Source organism: Aspergillus mulundensis (assembly GCF_003369625.1).
Source record: "Aspergillus mulundensis strain DSM 5745 chromosome Unknown scaffold_4, whole genome shotgun sequence".
Taxonomy (NCBI): Eukaryota; Fungi; Ascomycota; class Eurotiomycetes; order Eurotiales; family Aspergillaceae; genus Aspergillus; species Aspergillus mulundensis.
Window position 1 is genome coordinate 1,063,155 of NW_020797892.1, and position 21,043 is coordinate 1,084,197.

Sequence of the window (21,043 nt, forward strand, 5' to 3'; positions counted from 1 at the left end):
CTAAAGAAAGGGGTGGCGGGGACAAGACAAACCGTGGCCACGAACGCGATTTCGAAACTTCCGAACATTGAGTGGAGATTGCGTTCCAATGTGAGACCATTGAATAGCTTGTTGATTGCCGCGACTTCCATACCCATCTTTTGAACGGCCGGGAAGCACCGATAGAGTACTTCCCAAGTATCGGCTGTGCTGTTTGGCGCGGCCTATATTAATCAAACATCTTAGCATGGGGTGGAATTTTGAGACCAGGTCCGCAGCATAGGGGAAAACATACCGTGTTCTTGTTTTATAATGCATAGGAAAACGGTATGATATGGGCACCTTCTACCAGAGTTGCCTTGACACCCTCTGGACGACCAAGATCCTTCCAGGCGTCCGCACTCATGGATTGGCAAGCGACACACCAATTGCTATCCCGACGCAGGCAGCCTTGTCTGAACGCGTCATCCCGGCTCTGAGGTGCCACTATCTCGCTGTTGAAGTGACGCGGATGCGGTGACGAGACTACCGAGTTCCTGGTGCTTCGCGCCTTCACTAAAGGATTATTAATATACTGGTATTGGTGGCAGGTGGCGTGTTTCTTACTCGGAGCAAGTAGCCCCGTAACTAAGTTTTAATAAACCTCCTATAAGGCCTCGTCTGTCTCTGCTCTAATGATATCTTTGGCGATGGACTCTTTTGCTGCTTGGGGGAGCCATTCCAGGAATGCGAGGAGGGTTGCGCGGAGCTTGGTGTCGTGGGGTCGATTGGCTGGGATGTAGCTTACTGTGCGGTTCTTCGCTGATTGAAGCATGTTGCTCGACGCATCCCCCATAAATGTGGAAGCACGAGAGAGAGATGTACGCAGCAAGAGCGGGGGTTGGAGCAGTGACTCCCCACGAATACGCCTACTTTGTTGTAGTAGTAGTTACCTAGCAGGGTCTATTACCAGCATGCTCAATGCCAGCCCTACGTCGCTTCCAACAGAACACATCAAACTCTGATAAAAGCTCTCGACCAGACCATGTCCGCCAAAATAATCCGAGAATCGGGATTGCCATATTCTCTTATCAAACCAGGAATCGGCCTTCATCTCGATAATATCATAATTCATTAGCCATAACCTCTCACTTTCGTTATGGCAACCGAATTCTCCTAGTTATCCTCCTGCCACCTAATTCATCAATGTCAGCTTATGAGCCAAGACAAGAAATCATGGAGCTTCCCTACCTGTGTCCACACTTCAGACAGGTATAGAATATGGTGCTTCCCTCATCCGCACTCCTCAATTGCACTTGAGCATAGGTCACCTCTTTGGACGGGCATTTGGCACAATCCATCTCAACGCGGGGACCCGAGTCCACAGTCTCTTTCGTCACTTCCTGAGTATATGACCTGAGTTTGTTCCTAAGCCTTGACGGAAAATTTTCAGATGTTGACGTCGTCTGCTTATGAGTGAGTGCTGTGTCTATTTGAGCCGAAGGAATTAGACACCTGCAGTAAATATAACTGAATGGAAAAGGGAATTACTTTTCGCGGTCCTTCCACACAGCTCACACTGTAACACTTCACCAGGAAGGTCATCGAGAAGGTTCCCACAACCGTCGCAGAATTGTACGACCATGGCTTCCAGCTAACGCGCGGGAAGATCTGATATCTTGTATCTGAAGTCGCTGGGAAAGCCTTGGTAAGTGGTCCAGGAGAGTCCAGAGTTTCCGAAGACAAGACAAAGTGAACTTCTGGTGCGAAGTACAGACATGTTGGCAGGAAGAGGGGTAGGACTCTGAGGTAAACCCACGTGATTTCCTGCAGGTACTTTCTATTGGACTTGCATCTACCGTAGAGGATAGATGGGGTCTGAGATAGGTTCTCAGCGTGCTGACATGTTGTGCCAGGTCTACAGAACATGTTAGCCTAGCGGCGAGAAGACCCAAGGACCTCACCGTAAGGCTCTGAGCGCAGGCTCAGTCTCGACAGAAAATACTGTTATAGTTTCTGCCCTCGTGTCTCAGAACAAATCTATACTCCTGAGAAGCTGTACGGGGCCGAAAGTAGGAGGGCAGAAGCCGATACGTATGGATGCCTCTACTTGATCTAGCAAGTTGCATGCGAAGCACGTCTGGTCTACTTCGTCGCACTGCCACCGACATCGTCACTACCTAGCACTCTTCTCATTCATGACAGCCTGCTCCTGGCAGCATCTCCCTCTGCGAAAACCAAGGCTCGCCAGTTCTAGGAGCCCAAGCGCATCCAGTTGCTCCTCGGCCTAGCCAAAGAACCAGCTATCTTAGTAGTATCTCTTGTAACAACCTATCCCTAACAATCTGTCAATACTTAGGGCCACAGCACGCCTCTGCGGTGTCAGTGCCAAAGTAAAACTCCATGAACGTAAGAGCCCCAGTTGCATGCCCAATAACCACCCTCGCATCTCGCACAGCAATAGCTCCGCGATATTCATGCGGAAGCCAGAGCGCCTTCTCGCCATTGAGGCAAACCCACTCGCAGCCCTCTACGGAGACCATTTTAGGACGGAACACACATGCCCCTTTCGCCTTCGACGCCTCGATGTCAATTGAGCCAAGATCGGTTTGCAGGTACCTCCCATCCTCTGAGAAGGAGAGGCCGTCGACACCCTCCGCACCGGGAAAGGTATATCGTAATGTTCCGGAAGCGGTATCCCAGAGCCTTATTGTGTTGTCGCTGGAGCTCGAAGCGAGAGTTCGGGTATCCGGTGAGAATGCCACGGCGGTGACGAGCATCGAGTGTTGGAAACAGTCTTCCAACCCCCCCGTCGCAGTCTGCCAGAGTTTCACTGTCCTATCCGCGGACGTAGACGCCACGAAACGGTCATCGGGCGAGAACGTGACAGTCTTGGCTAGATCTGCATGGCCACTTATGACGCTTTGGATGGCTCCGGTTGTGGCATTGAGGATGGAGATATTTCGATCCCCGCGCCAGTTTGCCAGGGTTTTGACACTTTTTTCTGCTTCCGTCCCTGTTTGTTCAGTGTAGGGATAAGGGAATGCGGAATATGTCGCAACCAACGCGTTAGAGGGCGAGAAAATAAGCAATGCGTGAGAGTAGAGATCCCTGGTGGCTTTCACCGAGTAAGCCAGTTCCTGCGAAGATGTGTGTCTGAGTTCAAACGCGTCCCGCAAGCGATAGGCCACGAGATTAGCATCGGGGGAGAATTGCACCCCGTAAATTGTGTCGGAGGGTTCACCCGGGAAGCTGGTATATACCAAAGCGCCGGTCGACGTATTCCAGATTTCAGGCCCTTCAGAAAACGCGCCATTATAGATTAACAATGTGCTATTCGAGGAATAGAGCAAGTCTGTGTTCCCCCTTCTGACGTGTGAGAGGATATGTTGCAGACGACCTGTATCCGCGTCCCAGAGCCGGATGTCAGATGAGCCCGATGCGACTTGTTTCCCATTTGGTGAGAATAGCACCCTTCCCACGGCGTCCGTATGTGCGGCTTGATTGTATTCGGAATCGGAATTGGCGATGGTGGCGTCCCAGATCTTCACCGTGCCGTCGCCCAATCCAGAAGCTACGAGTTTGCTGTCGGGTGAGAAGACAGCACAATTGATATGCCCGGAATGTCCTTTCAACGTCGTGTTCTGTGGTGCTCTGGTGTCCGAGTTCAACTGCCAGACCTTTGCCGTTTTCCAAGACACCGCAACCAGCTGTTGCCCGTCGGGAGAGAATTCCAACCACCTTACCAAGTCGTGGCCGCTGAGGGTACAGTGTAGAGCCCACTTGTCTGTATGCCACAGGCTCACTGTACCGTCTCTAAACCCTGTTGCAGCCAGGGTGCCATTGGGAGAGAATGCCACGCATTCGATCTTCTTTGCCATCCCGCCAAGGGTGCACTGCAGATCTCCTTTGGTATCCCAGAACTTGGCCGCCCCGTACTCGGAAGTGCACACAATAATGCCGCCATCAGGAGAAAAGGTCACTAAGTTCACCTCCCCATCATCATTCTGAATAGTACGCCTCCAAGTTCCGGTGGTGCTCCAGAGTTTGACGGTATAATCTGCTGATCCCGAAACGACTAGCTTGCTGTCGGGAGATATCGCAACTGAGTTAACCGACTTGCTGTGGCCTTTTAGCGAGTGCTGCAAGTTCCCATTGCAGTCCAACAACTGTATGCTGCCGTCACTGCAGCCGGAAACTACTAGCTTTCCATTAGACGAGAACACAAGCCTATTGACCCAACGGTCGTCTCGTGTTACGCCGTCCTTCGCATTCACAACGGACCAAATGCTTTCCTCACAATCGTAGTGTGCAGAATGGACCACTCTTCCTTCGTGCGAGAAACAAACATCCTCGACTTGCTCATCACGTAAATCCAGTGTTTTGTGTAAGTCCCCCGTGCTGCACCAGATTTTGATCGTACCGTCAAGAGATGCCGACGCTATTGTCTTCCCATCTGGCGAAAACGCAAAGTCGACAACTGAGTCTCGGTGGCCCTCCAGCGTCCGCTTCAGACCCGCCGTCGTGCTCCAAAGCTTGATTGTACCGTCGCCAGAAGCAGAAGCCATTGTTTTCGCATCCGGAGCAAATCTCACGCAATTGACCGCGTGAGAATGGCCTTCAAAGGTCTGGAGCTCAGGGCTCCAGTTCTCTTCGACACTTGGTAGCCGCGAGATCCAGTAAGGGATATTGTCCTTGAAGAGCATTCGAATTAGGGCTTGTTGCGGGGCGAAAATCAGGCCGGAGCAGTACAGCTGCAGTGGTGCTCTCTCGGCAATGCGCGCATTTTTGAGCATAAACCGTCTGGCATCCGAGAGAAAGAGGAATACCGCGTTTTTGGGTGAAGCCTATAAGTGACGTCTCAGCCGCCTGTTTTGCCGTGCGCTCGGACAGGCAGAATACTCACATCCAGTAGTTCTAGCAACGCRGTGACAGCATTAATGGCCTCCGGCGTCATTCCCAGGATGCTCATCGACTCTAACCAATGAAGAAAGTGCTTCTCTAGAAAGGGCAGGATCTGCTCCGAGTCCCTTGCCGATGCTGAGCTCTGGATTAGATGATAAGCCCAGTAGCGACAAGCGTACCGGAGCGCATCTGGAAGAAAGCTTGTGATAGAAGCACGCTCAATTTCCTCTCGGAGTGTTCCATAACTTGGCAACCTGCAAATATTCTTTCTAAGCGAACAATTCATGAGTGTTAGACAATGCCTGGCTATCAGGCCGTGCTTCTCTTTTTTGTCTACCCAGAATTGAGAGGTGGCTTCCTGGGCTCCTGTGCGCCCGTCGACGAGGTAGTCATGGAAGGACAAATGCAGCGCCTGGATTGGTAAGTGTGGATCATCAGGTATGCTGAGTACTGAATGGAATGAATCTAATCGAGTGCTGATATCTCCTTCTGGTATCTTGAGGAGCTGTGCAAGGGCACTTAATGAGAGTGGAGCAGCAAGAAGAACAATCACGCCAATGATTTTCTGAAACTCGTCGACCAGCAGCTCCATGTCGCTTTCGTTGTCGGCGAAAAGTTGATTCAGCACTGGACGGTATGTCTTATCCATCTTAGACCCTGAGGGTTCTGCAAGGAACTCTTCCAACCGCTTCTCTGGATTGAATCTTCTATCAGCCACAAAGCGACACACAGTTGCCGCGAATATGAAAAGGGGAGCGGCCATTGTTGCTAGAGCCTCAATTCTCTCTTCTCCAGGCCAATCCGGGGGAAGAGCACGCCGGCGCTTCTGCCTCAATTTAGAGAATTCTTCCCGAAGATATACGGTAATGTCTCGTTTTATCACATCATCGCCGATATTTTGAAGGATGGTTTTTTTGTAATCGCTCTGATCAAATTGATCGAAGCCGAAGCGGATCGCTGAGTCGGGCCGGGCTGTTATAAAGAATTGAATCATCTTTGGGACCTTGGGTAACAGCTCGAGGATGACCTCTATGTCTTCCTCCCGTGAGCACTCATCCAGGGCGTCGACGACAATTACGATAGGAGTTGCCGCTTGTGGCCCACTCACGGCAAGTAATGGCTGCAGCAGAAGTTTGTCAAACTGCTCCCGAAGCGACTTCGTTGCAACTGTAGGGTCGTTCTCTATGGCTTTTTGAATCCCGGGGATTGTCTGCGGAATACGGGCAGCCAATTGCTTGACAACTGTTGGAAAAAACCTTGCTGCTGAGCCGCGATCCCCATCACCCCTTTTGAAGAAGAAGCTTGCCCCGAGGATGCCTCCCTCCATAAAGCATCGGGCCACTGTCCTTGCAACAGTGGACTTGCCCGTTCCTGCCATGCCAGCCAACCAGAATATGCTTGTATCCCTTGAGTTGCCCCAGGACTTTATCTGCTGAAGCAGTTCTGTCCGTGTTCCAAGAAGGCATTCATCTTCATGTTGATCTTCGAAGGAGTCGAAACATGCACAGTCAACAAAAGGCAAATTGAGCATGGCAACTACTTTGCCTACCTCCTCGACAGCCGCTATCAATTCGTCAATATGACCAAGTATGGCATCTGCCTCGGCTTTGCGATGCAGGTGCTGGTCTAAAAGCAGCCAGAGCTGCAGATTTAATTCCTCTTCCTTAATTGCCGACTTGAGCTGTATGAGTGGCTTATCCGTTATGGCTGTAATACTTTCCATTACGTCTCTCCCTGTGTTGAACTCTTGGACCCTGCGCACCTCGGCCGCATAGCGCAGTATTGCTGCATAAACCCGGACAATTGATCGTCCCTTTTCGATATTTGGCGGTACCGCTGTGTCACTCTCCCGATAAAGATGCTCTTCGATAAAGGCGCAGCGGGTTAAAACATCCGCCAGGTATGCTGAAGAATCGAAAAGAGCATTCCGCAGGTCTGCGTGGTTTTTAGCCATCTAGATTCTTAGTTTGGCTGGCGAGCTGCGCAGATGAACAGAAACGTACCGTTAACCCGAGGGATACGATCGCCCAGGCGTGCGAAGCATGGCCGGTTGGATCGAATCGAACGACGGTACTGACTATATCCTGAAAAGACAGTGCGGAGTTCAGGATCCTGTGCGCTGTTGTTCGGATGGTGGTCCGGCTTTCCAGGTACTCCTTGTACTGCTCTTCAGTTGCTTCGAGGACCCGGCCCAGTATTTCCTTCGTCCGTAAATGACTGTTGTGAGGGTGAGTCGGTGTCTCTGGGAGAACTGTTGACAGAGTAACTCTTTCGGCCTCGCTTAACTGGTTATTCGCCATCTTCCAATAATCGCTTGCGCTGTGAATATTATCCTCTACTCTGCCTGATTCACTTCCCTCGCTCGCATTTTCCACAGAAGCGGAAGTGGTTGGTGCCGCAGTTGTGGCTTCCTCTTTGCCCCGCCGCCCCAGGACTCTCTTGAGCCGTCCTAGCATTGTGTGCTTTCCTGATAGTTCGGAATGGGATGAATATTATGGTAGTGTCAAGACCTAGATTCAGATCTTTAAGTGTGGTTCGGCTGCGAAGGCCAGAAGGTTTGGAGTGGTGCTCTGTAGGAAGAAAGAGGGGTACCGGTAGGACTCCAGGAGGTAGGTAGAAACGACCCACGTGATTTGCTGCAGGTAGAAACGATGACTTCTTATTGCACTTGCATCTACCATAGACCAAAGGTCCGATTTGTTTCAGTTCTCTACATCACCTGCCGAGCGAGAGGTCCCTGAAGTGAGTTGAGGTAATGAGAGATAAAGCAAATACGCAGGCAATGTCTCCAGAAGGAAACGTTTATGACAAAGATAACTCTCATAGAGCCTCCTTTCTTCTGACTCTGATAGCCCCCTTCAGCGGCGGCAACAGAAACTCACCAAACCGAGTCCCCTCTGGCCGCTTCCCTCCCGGCAATTCTAGCTCATAGTGCCGAACAAGATACGCAACCAGCATCTTCAGCTCAACAGCCAGCAGAAAACGGCCTGGGCATGAGCCAGACTGGTGCCCAAAGGGCAGAAACTCAGGGCCCGTGTCAACAAGCCGCTTCTTCAACTGCAGGTGCCGGAAGGGAACAAACTTGTGCGGGTCTGGGTAGATGTCGGCGTCCATCTGTGGGCCTCGTGCGAGCAGCGAGACGGTCGCACCTTTGGGGATCTCGTAGCCGTCGGGTGTTCGCAGTCCGCTCGTCATCACTTTCCGTGGCATGCTTTGGCCGGAGAGGTTGTTGATTCGGAGGCACTCGCGCAGGATGCTGTCGAGCTTGCGTAGTTTTTCGGCTTCTAGTCGAGTCCAGCGTTGCTTTCTGGTTGGACCTCGGTCCCGGAAGACTGCTTTGAGTTCGGCTTTGATCTCGGCGACCGTGTTGTACTCGGGATCAGACGCGAGGATGTCATAAAAGACGTGTGATGCGAGGAGAGAGGTGCTGAATGTGGCGGCGACTGAGAAGAGGAGGACTTGGATGGTGACGAAGTGGATGTTGAGATCGGGGCTGTTGCGCTCGTAGAGCGATCGCATAAGCTGCTGCAGGAAGTCCTGGGGCAGGCCCGTGAATGATTCCTCTGACTGCAAGGCGAGCAAACGCAGACGCTCGTCAAATGTCGGGCCGAGGATGCTCTCCAGCTTCCGGAGAACCATCCAACAAGGTATTGAAAGGGCGTGGCCGATGAGCGGGCGCATGATACTAGGGACCACACGCAGGATCTCGCTTGTTGGAAATATGATCCGGATAAAGATCCGCGACCACCGGAGGAATGCTTCGTTGGCGCCTAACGAGCACAGTCAGCGTTGGCATGGGTAGGGACAAGGTCGTCGTACAGAGAGGAGATCCGACAATGTAACGCAAGGAGGACTGCAAAAGGATTGAATCCATTGCCTGTGCTGGGTTGATGGCCTTCCAGGTCTTGTGGTCATTGCCCAAGACACGGTCAATGCTGCGCTCCAGTTCATCCTGGTACTGGGGCATCATGGTGCTGGCGGCGACACGAATGGCAACATGCTGAATGTGACGGGTGTGGTTGTCGGTAATATAGCGTGAGTGTCCGAGGGTCCATCTCGCCTGCATCGACTGCATTGCCCACTCATAAAAGTTGAGGAGATAGAGTGGTTGGGCTAGTAGCCACGGCATGTCTCTGCTTGGGAGAATGATCGAGGTGCCAAACGCGTTGCTCGGAAGCTGGCAGGTGCGTCCATGCTTAGAGTACTGCGCGGCTTGTCAATGGACTGTCTCGAATGAGAACAAGGCGCTTACTTTGTTGTACGCCTGGCACAGTATCTCGTCTGCATCTAAAAAGTAACCAAGATACTCCGACAGCCAAAGTCGCTTCTTCGTGGTCTTCACCAGTGGGATGTGTGGAAAGCTTTGAGAGTCGGTACAGAGACGCAGAACGATTGAGAAAAGAATGATGGAGATGGCCAGAGCCATCCCCGCTCCCATTGAGGGCAACTGGATAGGCGCTGTCCACATGGTTACTCGCTTACGAGGCATCTCAAAGTTGAAGGAATGGTCCTTCTTATGATTCAGCTAGTTATCATCTGCATGGATCAATCCCTAGCTCGCTAACCACTGAGATCGGATTCAGGACTAGTTCCCCGAGGTCACCGACTAGTGAATTCCAAATACTTGTCGCATTGTCACTCAGATGGATTGGTTAGAAAAGGAACCGCCCCATTTGTGAGACAGCAAGGGAGCCGCATAAACCAGCCTGGGATGCCACCACTACTTGCGTCCCTTGCTCCCTGAAGCAAGGGGACTGCCAGGCCCGGATGAACACACAATATACTGTGCGGGGAGTTACACTCGATGGGTTTCGATAGCGGCGATCTCTTGTGAGACCTGTTCATGACTAATGTATTGAGCTCTGCCCGAGTGTCTCAAAAGCCATCCTAGGTCCCCGATCGGCTTGCCATTCATTCCCACGGAACTTGTGTCGTCAAGGTCGGAACATCAACCCCGACTACGAGCACCATGACCATCCAATATGCTCTGAAAGTCAGAGATCCTGTGAAGCCCTTTCAGGATGGCAATGGCCCCTTTTCGACGCAGAAAACCGGTCTCGACGGGTGGCGGTTGACGGTGGAGGAAGGGTTGGCCCGGTTGAAGTGGAAGTATCTGAGATCTGATCAAGAAAGGGCTGAATACCCTCAAGACCCGGCCTCCAAGTTCTATCTTGGCTTGCCAACAGTACATCCGCCATCCTAGCTATATTGGGTACTACTTACTAACATGGAACAGTTGGCTGCAGAGCGCACACCCGCAGAGAAACCCTCGGATGCCATTCTCGGCGGAGCCCTCTACCATAGTCAGGTCCAAGTGAAAGAGCTCGGCTGCTGGGCTGCCGACTTAAGCTGCATTTTCTTTGTCACCCCGATGCTGATAATTGCATGGTACATTACGCAAGCAACCATCGACGAAGCATGCGCAATCGAGCTCGTGGACTTGATACTAAATGCCCAGAATCCAGACGGCGGATGGCCGACTTACTGCGGCGAAGACACCACGCTCATGGGGACTGTTCTTGTCTACGTGGCTCTGCGCTTGATAGGACTACCACCAAACGAAAAGGCCCTGGCTAAGGCGAGGGCCTGTCTGCGGGACATGGGCGGGGCAGTACATCTCCCGTCTTGGGCTAAATTCTGGCTTGCACTTTTGGGTCTGTATAAGTGGGAGGGCACGGATCCATACCCCGTGGAGATGTGGCTTCTGCCGGAGTGGATGCCCATCTCACCTTGGAAATGGTATATTATCCCAAGGCAAGTCTACCTGGCCATGAGCTATTTGTCTACAAAGCAATTCGCCATCCCATCGAATCCACTGCTAGACCAGATCCGCGGAGAGATCTTCGTCCAGCCTTACGAGCAGGTGAACTTTGTGGCCTATCGAGAAGCCACGCTGCAGCGGTCCCGGGAGCTGCGCAAGCCCTGGCCGCTGATCCTGCTCAATTGGCTTCTACAAAACATCTGGATTCCCTGGTTTCGGTCAGAGTCTCTTCTCAAACGAGGGCTGGAGCGAGTTTGGAGCATTATTGAAGAGTCGGAGAAAGCAAACAACTCCGTTGCTAGCGTCAGTGTAGACTGCTTCCTCAACATGATCGCCTTCTACTCCAAAGAGGGCCCGGACTCTGAGGGCCTCCGCCGCGTCCAAAATGCCAGCCATGAGTATCTCTGGATGAGCCCGCGCGGGATGCAGGTGATGAGCATCCACGGCGGACACACTTGGGAGACAGCCTTCGCGATGCAGGCCTACGCCGAAGCCAATCTCGCCAACTCCCCAGAGCTGCAACCAGCTCTGCACGCCGCATACAAGTTCCTCGTTGAGCAGCAGCACACCACCGACTTTGCCAAAGACTCGCCCTGCCACTTCTCTTCCCGGCTGGGAGGCTGGCCCTTTTCGATCCATTACCACGGCCTCGCGTGCTCCGACTGCACCGCCGAAGCCCTTAAGGCAATTCTCCTGGTTGAAAGAGACAGCACGTTCCCTCGCCTCAGCAGCGAACACCACCTCCAGCTAGGCGTAGACAATCTGATCATGATTCAGAACCCCAGCGGCGGGTACAGCAGCTTCGAGCCCATCCGGGGCAGTCCCCTACTAGAATACGTGAATGGCACCGAGATATTTGGCAAGGTGATGGTTGAATACGACTATACGGAATGCACCTCTTCGTGCATTATGGCACTGGTGCTCTATCGCCAACGGAACCCCCACTATCGGCGCAAAGATGTGACTCGGACGATCAACCGCGGCGTGGCATACATCCTGAGCCAGCAGCGTTCAGATGGTAGCTGGATGGCCTCGTGGGGAATTGCCTGTACTTACGGGGCGTTCTTTGCCCTGGAAGCCCTGGCATGCGTCGGACTAACTTATGATAGCAACAGCGCCGTTCAACGCGGTTGCGATTTTCTCGTCAAGCAGCAGCAGGCTGATGGGGGGTGGGGAGAGACAATGCAGGTGCGTTACCTTCTAGCCCTACCTACATTCAAATTAACCTAATTTCCTCTCGTTACAGTCAATTATCGAAGACAAATACGTCCAGGCGGACGCCTCACATACAGTGCAGACTGCATGGGCTTGTCTCGCCCTGATGCACGCCGGATTCCCCGACGCAGCGCCGATCCGCGAGGGAATCAGGCTGATGATAAGTCGGCAACGAGCGAACGGCGAGTGGCCGCAGGAAAAGGCTGTTGGGTGTGGGATTGTTACTTGGTATGTTGGTTCCCAAGCGGCAGATCTTCCTTGAGTTATCCTATCTAACGGTGACGCAGTGAGCTCCTGTACCATAGCTACATCTACTCGTTCCCTATTCGAGCGCTTGCCATGTTTAGAGAGAGATATGGGGATGAGCCGTTGATGTGAATATCATGAGATCACTCTACACATACATAAGAGATATCTTGAATGGGTGAGAGATTGGGCTATCTCAATCCCATTCGACCATGCTTCCGCCACTGTTCCGTCTTTGAGATGTATGTGTAGAAACCAATTAGGGCACAAGTACAAGCAATCACTTGGTATACGTCATATAATTCACCCTCCTCTAAGAGGCTAATAGAATTGCAGCATCACACTTAGCTCAAATGTAATCGTTTGCCTACTACCGGATTCATGGTAAGTAAGCAAGCGCCGCCCCGTGACTTTACCTACTGTACGGGTACCTAGCCTTGCATGCATCCGCCATTTGTCTCTACCCAACTCTCCCCGTGGGAACCACAACCCCGACTTCAACCACCCAACTTCCTCCTCAGCGCCTGATAAAATAGCGTTGAAGTTATACCTAGCACCTATCTTCTGATAGCCAGCCAACCAGGTGTGTTTCCCTCGAGTGCCCTGCTCACATCTGAGTAAGGCTATACATAGACAGCACCTAGGTGCAGCTGCTAACACAATAAACCCAGCCAGCCTCCGCACCGCGCAATCCCACCTCCCCAATACAAGTCTCTCCTACACCTTCTAAACGAAGCCAGCCTTCTGCTCTGCGTCCGACATCACTTCATGGCTGCCGATGCCGATGCCGAGCCCCGCACCCCGCTCTCCCTCGCCATCACCTCCAACCCCGGCATAAAGCACTGGGCCCTCTTCATCGACGCCCCGAACGAAGCCGCCAAAACAACCATGCAGATCCTCGGTGCACGCGGCCGCTACTTCCCCTCTCTCCAGACCCCGTCAGATCCAAGGAAGCTAACCTCCCTCATTGAGCTCTGTCCGCTGTGCATGATCGCCGCGGACAAGATTGAGGCCGTCAAGGAGATCGCGTACGCGACACGCATCCGCAATGAGGAGGCTGATTATAGCTGCCAGGACTATGTATTGGATGTCTTGAGTAACCTGGAAAGGGAGGGCGTTGTTGATGGGAAGGACGAGGGGTATGTGGTGAATAAGGAGGTGGTTGTCGCGAAGCGCGAATCGTGGGAGTAGGGGTACTACTACTATCCCGAAGCTATGGTAGGCCAGTGAGTCAGTTCGCTTCAGGGTCGTGGTGGGCAGAATGGAAGCTGTGGATGGGACTCGAGAGCTTGAATGGCCTTTACTACAGGGGTGTATCTTCAACTGCAATCCAAGGTTGTTTGAGCTCTCACTGTCACCTCCCCAGATTTACTGGCGCTCGCCTAACTTTCCCCTTATGCCGGGCACCCTAGGGTGGTTGATCTATCAGACCCTAGCAAGGGTAGGCAACCACGATTCTCATCGAGTGGGCGGAAGATACCGACCGATGTGGCGTGTCTCACGTCCGCTCTGCCTCGATCCTATAGGAATCACGATCTGCTGCACTGACAGGAGCCGGGGCGTCGCTAATTGCAAGCGTGGTCGATGACGTGGGACCCTGGACCTCGGGAGCGAAATGGTCCTGCCTATTCAGGATTCAGGAATAGAGGGCTGGACACTTGCATGGACGAGGTACTCTGTACCCCTGCACATGTACCACTGACGGCAAGAGAGCACGGTGACGGACTCTGAACTCAGGAGCCCGAGCTCTTTTGCGATGTACATTGACGGCGCAGGCCCGACACGCCCGAAGCCGATGGGCAAAGGGACTTATGACTCCAGTTCGTCTTGGCCTGTAGTCGGCGAGTGATAGAAAGCTCCCTGGCTTGCTGCCTAGTCTCCACCCAGGGCATCAGTTAATATTAATTCTCCTGCCCCAGACTCAAACTGCCCCTCCATCTCTTCTACTTGACCTAGCTCCGCCAGGAGGAAAGAACGGAAGAAAAAGATGCAATCGGAATTCTGGTGAGGACCCCCAATGCTGAAAGCCCTTGAGCCTGGATAAGCATGGTACCTAGCTAACGAGGCAACAGTCCCAGCTATGGCGTGAGTCCTGAGGTCCATATGATAACCCAATCACGTCAGTCCTAACTGTTCGTTCACCTGCCAGCCGCTCTTCGGGGTCCTCGGGTGCACAAGCGCCATCGTATTCACGACCTTCGGTGCCGCATACGGGACCGCAAAGGCTGGGGTGGGTGTCTGCTCATCGGGCGTCATGCGGCCGGACCTGATTGTCAAAAGTATCATTCCTACTTACCGTCTTCTAAGCCCCTCAAAAAGACTCAGCAGCTGACACGCTTAGACATCGTCCCCATCGTCATGGCCGGCATCCTGGGCATTTACGGCCTGGTGGTCTCGGTCCTGGTTGCAGACAATCTGGCGCAGGAGGTCGCTCTGTACACGAGTCTGCTTTAGCTAGGTGCTAGTTTAGCGGTTGGGCTTTGTGGGTTGGCTGCTGGGTACGTTTATCTCATTTAATACCGAATATCGGCCTCCAAGTCTCAAGGTTGTTCGGTGAAGGATTCTGATCGAGGTATGGCATGCCAGGTTTGCAATCGGGATAGTTGGCGATGCAGGCGTTAGAGGAACGGCGCAGCAACCGAGGCTCTATGTCGGCATGATCCTTGTTTTGATCTTTGCTGAGGTGCTAGGTTAGTAACTCTGATCTGATGAATGGGGTATGGGAAGTGATGTGGGCTTACACGGTGGAATAAATGGCAGACTTGTATGGTTTGATTGTTGCGCTTTTGATGAATGCCAGGGCCGCTGTTACGAACTACAAATGCGCCTGAGCTCATTGCAGCCTGTGCTGGAAGCTTTACATGACGAAGAAGACGAATCTAGTAGGCTGCCTAGATTCTTATAGGTAGAATAATCTATTCGATCGAAAATAGACCTGGCTTTCATTGATTGTGCCATGGTGATCCGAAGATGCTGGACATCGAATGCCCGGATGCTCGGACCTCCTGCTGTCATCTTGAGCCCAACCTTCATCTCAGTGTTCCAGTAATTCTTTGATTGGTGTGCCGGCGCTGTCTGAAGCACTATCTGTGCCTCAGCCTTGACCCGGGGCGTAACACATCTCCCTCTACCTCATTACCCAGCGAGGCACCAAAACTAAACATACACCTAGCCTCCTACTCAGCGCCTGCTGAAACAGTGTCCTGATTCCGAAGCCATCCACTGGTTACCGACTGGCCGGTTTCGCTTTCCTCGAGTGCCCTGGACACCAATGGAAGAGACTGGGCGGCGCCTACGATTTTGAATCCTTCTGCGATTTCTGTTATAAAAACACGCCCGACTCTCGCAGTCTCCCTTTATTCAGCATACAGTACGAAAGTCTCCTTCGATTATCAGCTGAGCGCAACCTGTCCCCGCGCTGCGCAGTCTCATCTTTAAAATACAAACGATACGAGAGTTTTCTTCGATTATCTGCTGGACGCAATCCGCCTCCGTGATTCCTATCCCACCATGTCTACCCGCAAAGTTCCCATCTTCGTTGCAATCTACGACAACCCCGGCATCATGCACTGGAGTATCTTTATCGACGCGGAGGCCGAGGATGACAAGACGATTATCCACGTGCTCGGTGCTCGCCAGCGGTACTTTCCTAACGTACGAAAAACCGTCGGATGCACGAATCTCGACTTCTCTCATTGAGCTCTGCCCCCTTTGCGAAGTCGACGCGGCCAAAATTGAGACTATCAAGAATATCGGATACGATACACCCATTCGCAACGAGGAGGCTGATTACAGCTGCCAGGACTATGTCCTAGACGTTTTGAAGAGCTTGGAAAGACTTTTTATTCTTGATCCAACAGACGGTGATTACATGGCGAACAAGAATGCGGTAATTGCGAAACGCGAATCGTGGCAGTAGGAACTGTGTTGGGCTAGCAGCCGTTGCGAAAAGATGGAGGAAGTGAAAGGGACGGGTATGGAGATTTTGTTTTTGTATTGGCGTCAGACAGTCATTACCGCACATTGATTCATTCATCGGACTATATCCGTCCTCCAACTCCATAAAAGATTACCCCAGAGCCGGTCAACTAGCCAACGGACAGGGAACCGTAGAGGCGATATGCAGTGCGGTGCGTAGAGATACCAATCATCGTCTGACATGATACTTTGTCCGTTCGACAAGGTAGTGCACTCGTAGTACTCGGGATAGAAGCCACTGTCTTCCCAGTCAATGATTCCGGTTACCACGTACGTATCAGCGTTTTCGGGTTCCTGCTGCACCATAATGTTCGATTTCTTCAAGTCGCCGTGGGTAAATACAGACCCTCGCAAAGTCCGATTCTCCTCTTCCAGGAAAGATCGAAGCAACTTCACATAAGAGGGGCTAGCCCGGTGCTTCGCAGAGAATTGTAGTTCGTCAAATCCTCTGGCGGTCTTTATGCCCTTGTATGCGAAAATTTCCGTAATCCGATAGTCTTTTACTCCTTCCCCGCGAACGCCTCCAAGTTCCGGTCCGTCGTCTTGACGTAGGCTTCGGAGACGAGAGAAGACGTCGTCTAGCTGTTTCTGTATGGATATCTTCGCTTCATGGGATAATTTTGGCCATGCCTTGTCGAGAGCAACGCCCGGGACATAGGACATGAACATAGCACCAATATTGCCGAGCATAATCAAGCCATGGGGTTTAGGGACAGGAAGGTTGGGGGCGTGCTCAGCCAGATATTGAAGGTTGTGGTATTCAGTAAAACCTCTAATTTTGGGAAATGTCTTGATCGCGAGCTCTTCACTGCACCTAACGACGAGACCTGTCCTGATGCTGAGTTCGAATAGTCGTTCGGACTTCAAAATCAGGTCTTTCAGTGATTGTGCAAGGGATGCTCCGTCCGCAAAAGAACTCTGCCCGAAAAGCGCGGAGGCCTGAGCAGAGAGAGGGTAGGTGACTGAAGCGGTGTTGATGGGCTCCAGCTTCCAACGAACCCAGTCTTCCGGCTCTGAGCGCTTGGGCGGGGGAACTGCCTCCTTCTCCGCAGCCTTGTCGTTTTTCTTTGGCTTGGCCCATTTATATCGGCGATCATAGTCGGATGGGATATGTTCTCGCAGGTTGATTTCGGGTTGGGACAAGATCTTATCTTGAAGACCGTAGACGGTGTCGAGATTAAGCTGTCCTGCCTCAGACAGACCCGCAGACTGGGCGATTCGATGCGCAGCAAGGTATCGCTTCCCGGCGACTGATAGAAGGTCGGTTGCGGGGTCCTTCTCCAAAGCAGACCGGAAGGCTTCCATCAGGTCCCGATTCCATTTTTCGGCGTCCGCCTTGTCGTTGGGGAGAATCAGTGGTTTCTCCAAAGCTACTGACATTGCTTAGATGACTTCTGGATGAGAAACGTGAGGGGAGTGCAGCTTGAATGAATGGGGGAGAAGCCATCCGGTCTATGCAAAGGCGGATCATCCCTAGCTTGGCTCGACTGCTTCCGGTCATGTGACTAGTTGGTCCTAGAACTATATGCCAGTTAGACAGCTCCCAAAACAGGGCAATCTCAGCATGGAGCTTGCATTAAGCTACTGAATGCTGCGGGTACTAATGCAGTGGCATGGTAGGCTTGTAGGGCTTGATAGTTGCTGTTCTGATGAACGCCAGGGCGGGTGTTATAGACTTCAAGTGTGGCTAATTTTCCTGGCTCCGCGTTTGCATACCGATGAAGGGTTATCATGCAGTATGGGCGTTGCCCCAGATTGTACATTAAAATTGGAGAGCTTCAAATACCATAGTCTAAGTCCCCAACATCTCCCGCACATCCTCATCTTCGAGTAAGTCCGCATGCTCCTTCCTCAACCTCCCCGGCTCATTCGCCTCGAACCAAAACGCCCACGTACTCTGCGTGTTCAAATCTGTATTGTCCCTGCTAGACTTCAACCCCACATGCTGCAGCACCGGCGGCGCAACCGCATACCTACTCAGCCCATTTAAATCCGCATACTCTTCGATCAGCGAGTCCGTCTGCCCATGAACCCTTTCCTCCAGGTACGTAATCAGCCCATCGACCTGATCCGCCGGAAAGAGTAGTCCCTGCGTGCAGCACCCAAACTTGTTCATCTCCACCACACCGCGGAGCGGCATGAGGTTGTATTTCCCGACCATGTAGATCAGTGCCGTGAAGGCCGGGACACAGAGCAGCGAGAGCACCGCGATACTAAGGGTGTCGAGGTGGAGGTGCAGGAGCGGAAAGCGCAGGCGGCGGAGGAGTAATAGGACGCAGAATGTCGAGGCCATGAGGGTCAAGAAGATCATCGGCATGTGTCGGTATGCGGCGTCGGAGTCGTTCCAGCCAAGGGAGGTTTCGGTGTAGAAGAGGCGCAGGTATAGCCATGGCTTCTTCTCAGCTTGGTCTTGGCCTCGGCTTTGGTCCTGCAGGTGGTTGATCTCCGCCAGGCTCTTCAGCGTCTTCGCGAACCACCCCGTCGCGAGGATGATGTCGTCTTCGAAGATAACGGTGTAAGGGGCTTTGACTTCCTGACATGCCCGTAGCGCGTAGAGGTAGTCACTATACACAGTCAGTTTCCGTCCCAGCGAGCTAGGGCGAGCTAGGAAATATGGCAAGGAACTGACAAAACCCCCTTCTCATAGAAATTCCTCTCCCGCTCCAGTACCCGCAAATGCTCCAGCTGTTCCTCGGACACAACATACCCTCCCGCCTGATCAACAAGCCGATCTACCCACGTCATTCCCCAGCTAGGATGTACCGCCGGGTCCGTATCAGCGAAGAGAACAGTGAGACGCAGCGCCCTCCGCTCTTTCTCACTTAACCCCTCCAGCAACGAGCCCACCGATGCCTCGAAGTACGTGTCGTGCTCGCGCCGCACCGTTACCATAGCGGCGCAGACTGTGGGTGCCTCGCTTCTGCCGTCCGTGTACTCGGGCGGGTTGCTCGCCGCATTGTACCGCGCGATGAAGTGCCAGCTTTCGCGCTCCCGGTGCAGGCTGTAGTCCAGATCGTAGACGTGCGAGTCCTGGAAGAAGGCGGAGTGCGGGTCACGCCAGTATTGATTTCGGCAGTGGGTGTAAAGGAGGATCCAGAGGAGTAGGCTGGAGAGGAAGATTCGCGAGGCGCGAAGCTTGAGGATGGACTTGAGTTTGGAGAAGGCTTTTTTGGCCACGGCGCCCAGAGGCAGTGTTAGAGGCAGACGCATCTCGAGCTTTTCCTAGACAAGGTGGGTTTTGAGGGAGGGAAGATGTCCATTTTATTGATCAACACAGTGATTTATACGGTAAGGTACGGAGTCCTGGACCCTGGCTATCCGTGCGCCATTGGGCATTCACTAGGTGGCTAGTAAGTGAATTAGTGCATCTGGATTGATTACCAGTAGGGTCCACCAAACATACCTGAAGTCATTCACCGATGGCACGTGTCCATCTTGGCTCTCTGGCCTCAAGTTAGGAATGGAGGCGCCAGGCTCACTTAGTCGACGATGGATTGTCTGGGCACAGCCGCGGCCCATTTCCAATCTCCAGAGATCGTTTCGGCGGGTTTCATTCACCTCAGACTCAAAAGAATCCTGCTACCCCTCTAGCAGTCCGTTTTTATTCTCCAGGGCGTTTTGAGTCCCGCCTCTTTTCCCTCTCCATCTCGTTCTGAACCCCCTAATCCCTCAAACAGGCGCCTGCCCACAACACGCACTCCAGATCCCAAGGCTGGTAAAGAACCAACTTACGCTTTCAGCATCCAGCAAGTATATAGTCGACTGCGTAGAAGGAGCCGTGTATCCAGGCGCAGAGGAGGGCGTCGGGGATTGTGGGAATTCGGAAAGGCAGGATGAAGACCTGGATGTGGTCTTTCCAGGGTGAGTGGGAGGGTCCCTGTCCTTCTCGTTCGAGTCTCGCGGCCGGGGCATGGCTTTCAACCACCTCCGATGCCACAGCCTAATCCTGCTCAGGTCAATCCCATCTCCAACAGGGCCGTTGTCTCCGGCAGAACGACAAGAAGAACACCATACTTATGTTTGTTCAGTGCATTGCCGAGATTGGCGAGGGCGAGAGGTAGAGCATAGATGTTAAAGGCGAGGTGATGGTTGCAAAGCCCACGGAAAGCATAATGTATGAAGAGTGTATGCCTCTGGAGCAGCACTCGCAGGCATGGTGGTCGAAGAGTTGGGCGTCGTCATGGCTCGCGGCTTCTTCTCGACGGGGAGCAAACAGGGTAGACTGATGCTCATGGTGTAATGCCGATTGCCAGCAGTTGGATGGACAGAGGAGAAGCACAAAAAATGCAACTTGCAGGGTTTCGTGAGCGTGAACTAGGAAGCAGGCGGAGTGGTGGAAGCTTTCTTTGTCGACATCCATCCAAACCTTACCTACCGTATCCCAGCACCCCTGGCCAAATCTTCCTCTTACGCCTCACTATGCCAATCGATCCGCCATGATTTTCCAAGCCCCAGTTCCCAACGCCATCAAGTCTCTCCACATGGACCATGCCATCCATACGCACCTCCTACCGGCCTCGAAACTCATCTCAGCCGAACCGTGCGGCACCTCAGCATGACCGCCACATCCCGACTAAGCGCCAATTCCCGAACAAAACCTCAAGGCCCTACTCTTTGAAAAGCGCAGCGTCGGAAAGCAGACCAGCCACAGTCCAAGGCGAGTACAGCACCCAGTCCGAGCGATACAAGACAATGCCAGACCTCGTCCCGAAACCGTACGCCCGGGATCGGATCTAGCAGCGCCAGCCAGGGGTGCTTTCTTCCCCCCGGAGTTCGTGGGCATGGAGAACGGTGATATACAGCGGCCTGAACCTCGTTAACTCTGCGAGAACCTCGCAGGGTACACCGCCAGAGCGTCTCGCCCACGGGGATGTTCGGCTTCCATACCATGAATTGCCAGGGGTACACGCCACAGGCTGTCTCGTGGGAACGCAGCTAGACAGTATCCTTTCGCGCACAGGATTGCGACATTTTTCCCCG

The 21,043-nt window shown here is 52.9% G+C and overlaps 5 protein-coding genes across 5 annotated transcripts; 1 reads left to right on the top strand and 4 right to left on the bottom strand.

Moving 5' to 3' along the window:
- Nucleotides 1–2,306: 2,306 nt before the first annotated feature.
- On the bottom strand, nucleotides 2,307–7,319 carry DSM5745_04867 (uncharacterized protein; the record flags this gene model as incomplete). The annotated part of the gene is made up of 3 exons (XM_026746883.1): nucleotides 2,307–4,805; nucleotides 4,865–6,817; nucleotides 6,867–7,319. 3 exons carry the CDS (start codon nucleotides 7,317–7,319, stop codon nucleotides 2,307–2,309), a joined length of 4,905 nt encoding a protein of 1,634 aa, XP_026604363.1.
- A 364-nt stretch (nucleotides 7,320–7,683) lies between these two features.
- On the bottom strand, nucleotides 7,684–8,938 carry DSM5745_04868 (cytochrome P450; the record flags this gene model as incomplete). The annotated part of the gene is made up of 2 exons (XM_026746884.1): nucleotides 7,684–8,633; nucleotides 8,683–8,938. The coding sequence occupies 2 exons, from the start codon at nucleotides 8,936–8,938 to the stop codon at nucleotides 7,684–7,686; spliced, it is 1,206 nt and encodes a 401-aa protein (XP_026604364.1).
- An 894-nt stretch (nucleotides 8,939–9,832) lies between these two features.
- DSM5745_04869 (Terpene cyclase family member) lies at nucleotides 9,833–13,276 on the top strand (the record flags this gene model as incomplete). Its single annotated transcript, XM_026746885.1, has 6 exons — nucleotides 9,833–10,048; nucleotides 10,100–11,812; nucleotides 11,871–12,067; nucleotides 12,422–12,469; nucleotides 12,657–12,668; nucleotides 12,757–13,276. 6 exons carry the CDS (start codon nucleotides 9,833–9,835, stop codon nucleotides 13,274–13,276), a joined length of 2,706 nt encoding a protein of 901 aa, XP_026604365.1.
- A 2,841-nt stretch (nucleotides 13,277–16,117) lies between these two features.
- Nucleotides 16,118–17,443, bottom strand: DSM5745_04870 (aminoglycoside phosphotransferase family protein; the record flags this gene model as incomplete). Its single annotated transcript, XM_026746886.1, has 1 exon — nucleotides 16,118–17,443. The coding sequence occupies one exon, from the start codon at nucleotides 17,441–17,443 to the stop codon at nucleotides 16,118–16,120; it is 1,326 nt and encodes a 441-aa protein (XP_026604366.1).
- Nucleotides 17,444–17,855: 412 nt separating this feature from the next.
- Nucleotides 17,856–19,273, bottom strand: DSM5745_04871 (uncharacterized protein; the record flags this gene model as incomplete). The annotated part of the gene is made up of 2 exons (XM_026746887.1): nucleotides 17,856–18,627; nucleotides 18,693–19,273. The coding sequence occupies 2 exons, from the start codon at nucleotides 19,271–19,273 to the stop codon at nucleotides 17,856–17,858; spliced, it is 1,353 nt and encodes a 450-aa protein (XP_026604367.1).
- Nucleotides 19,274–21,043: the final 1,770 nt, after the last annotated feature.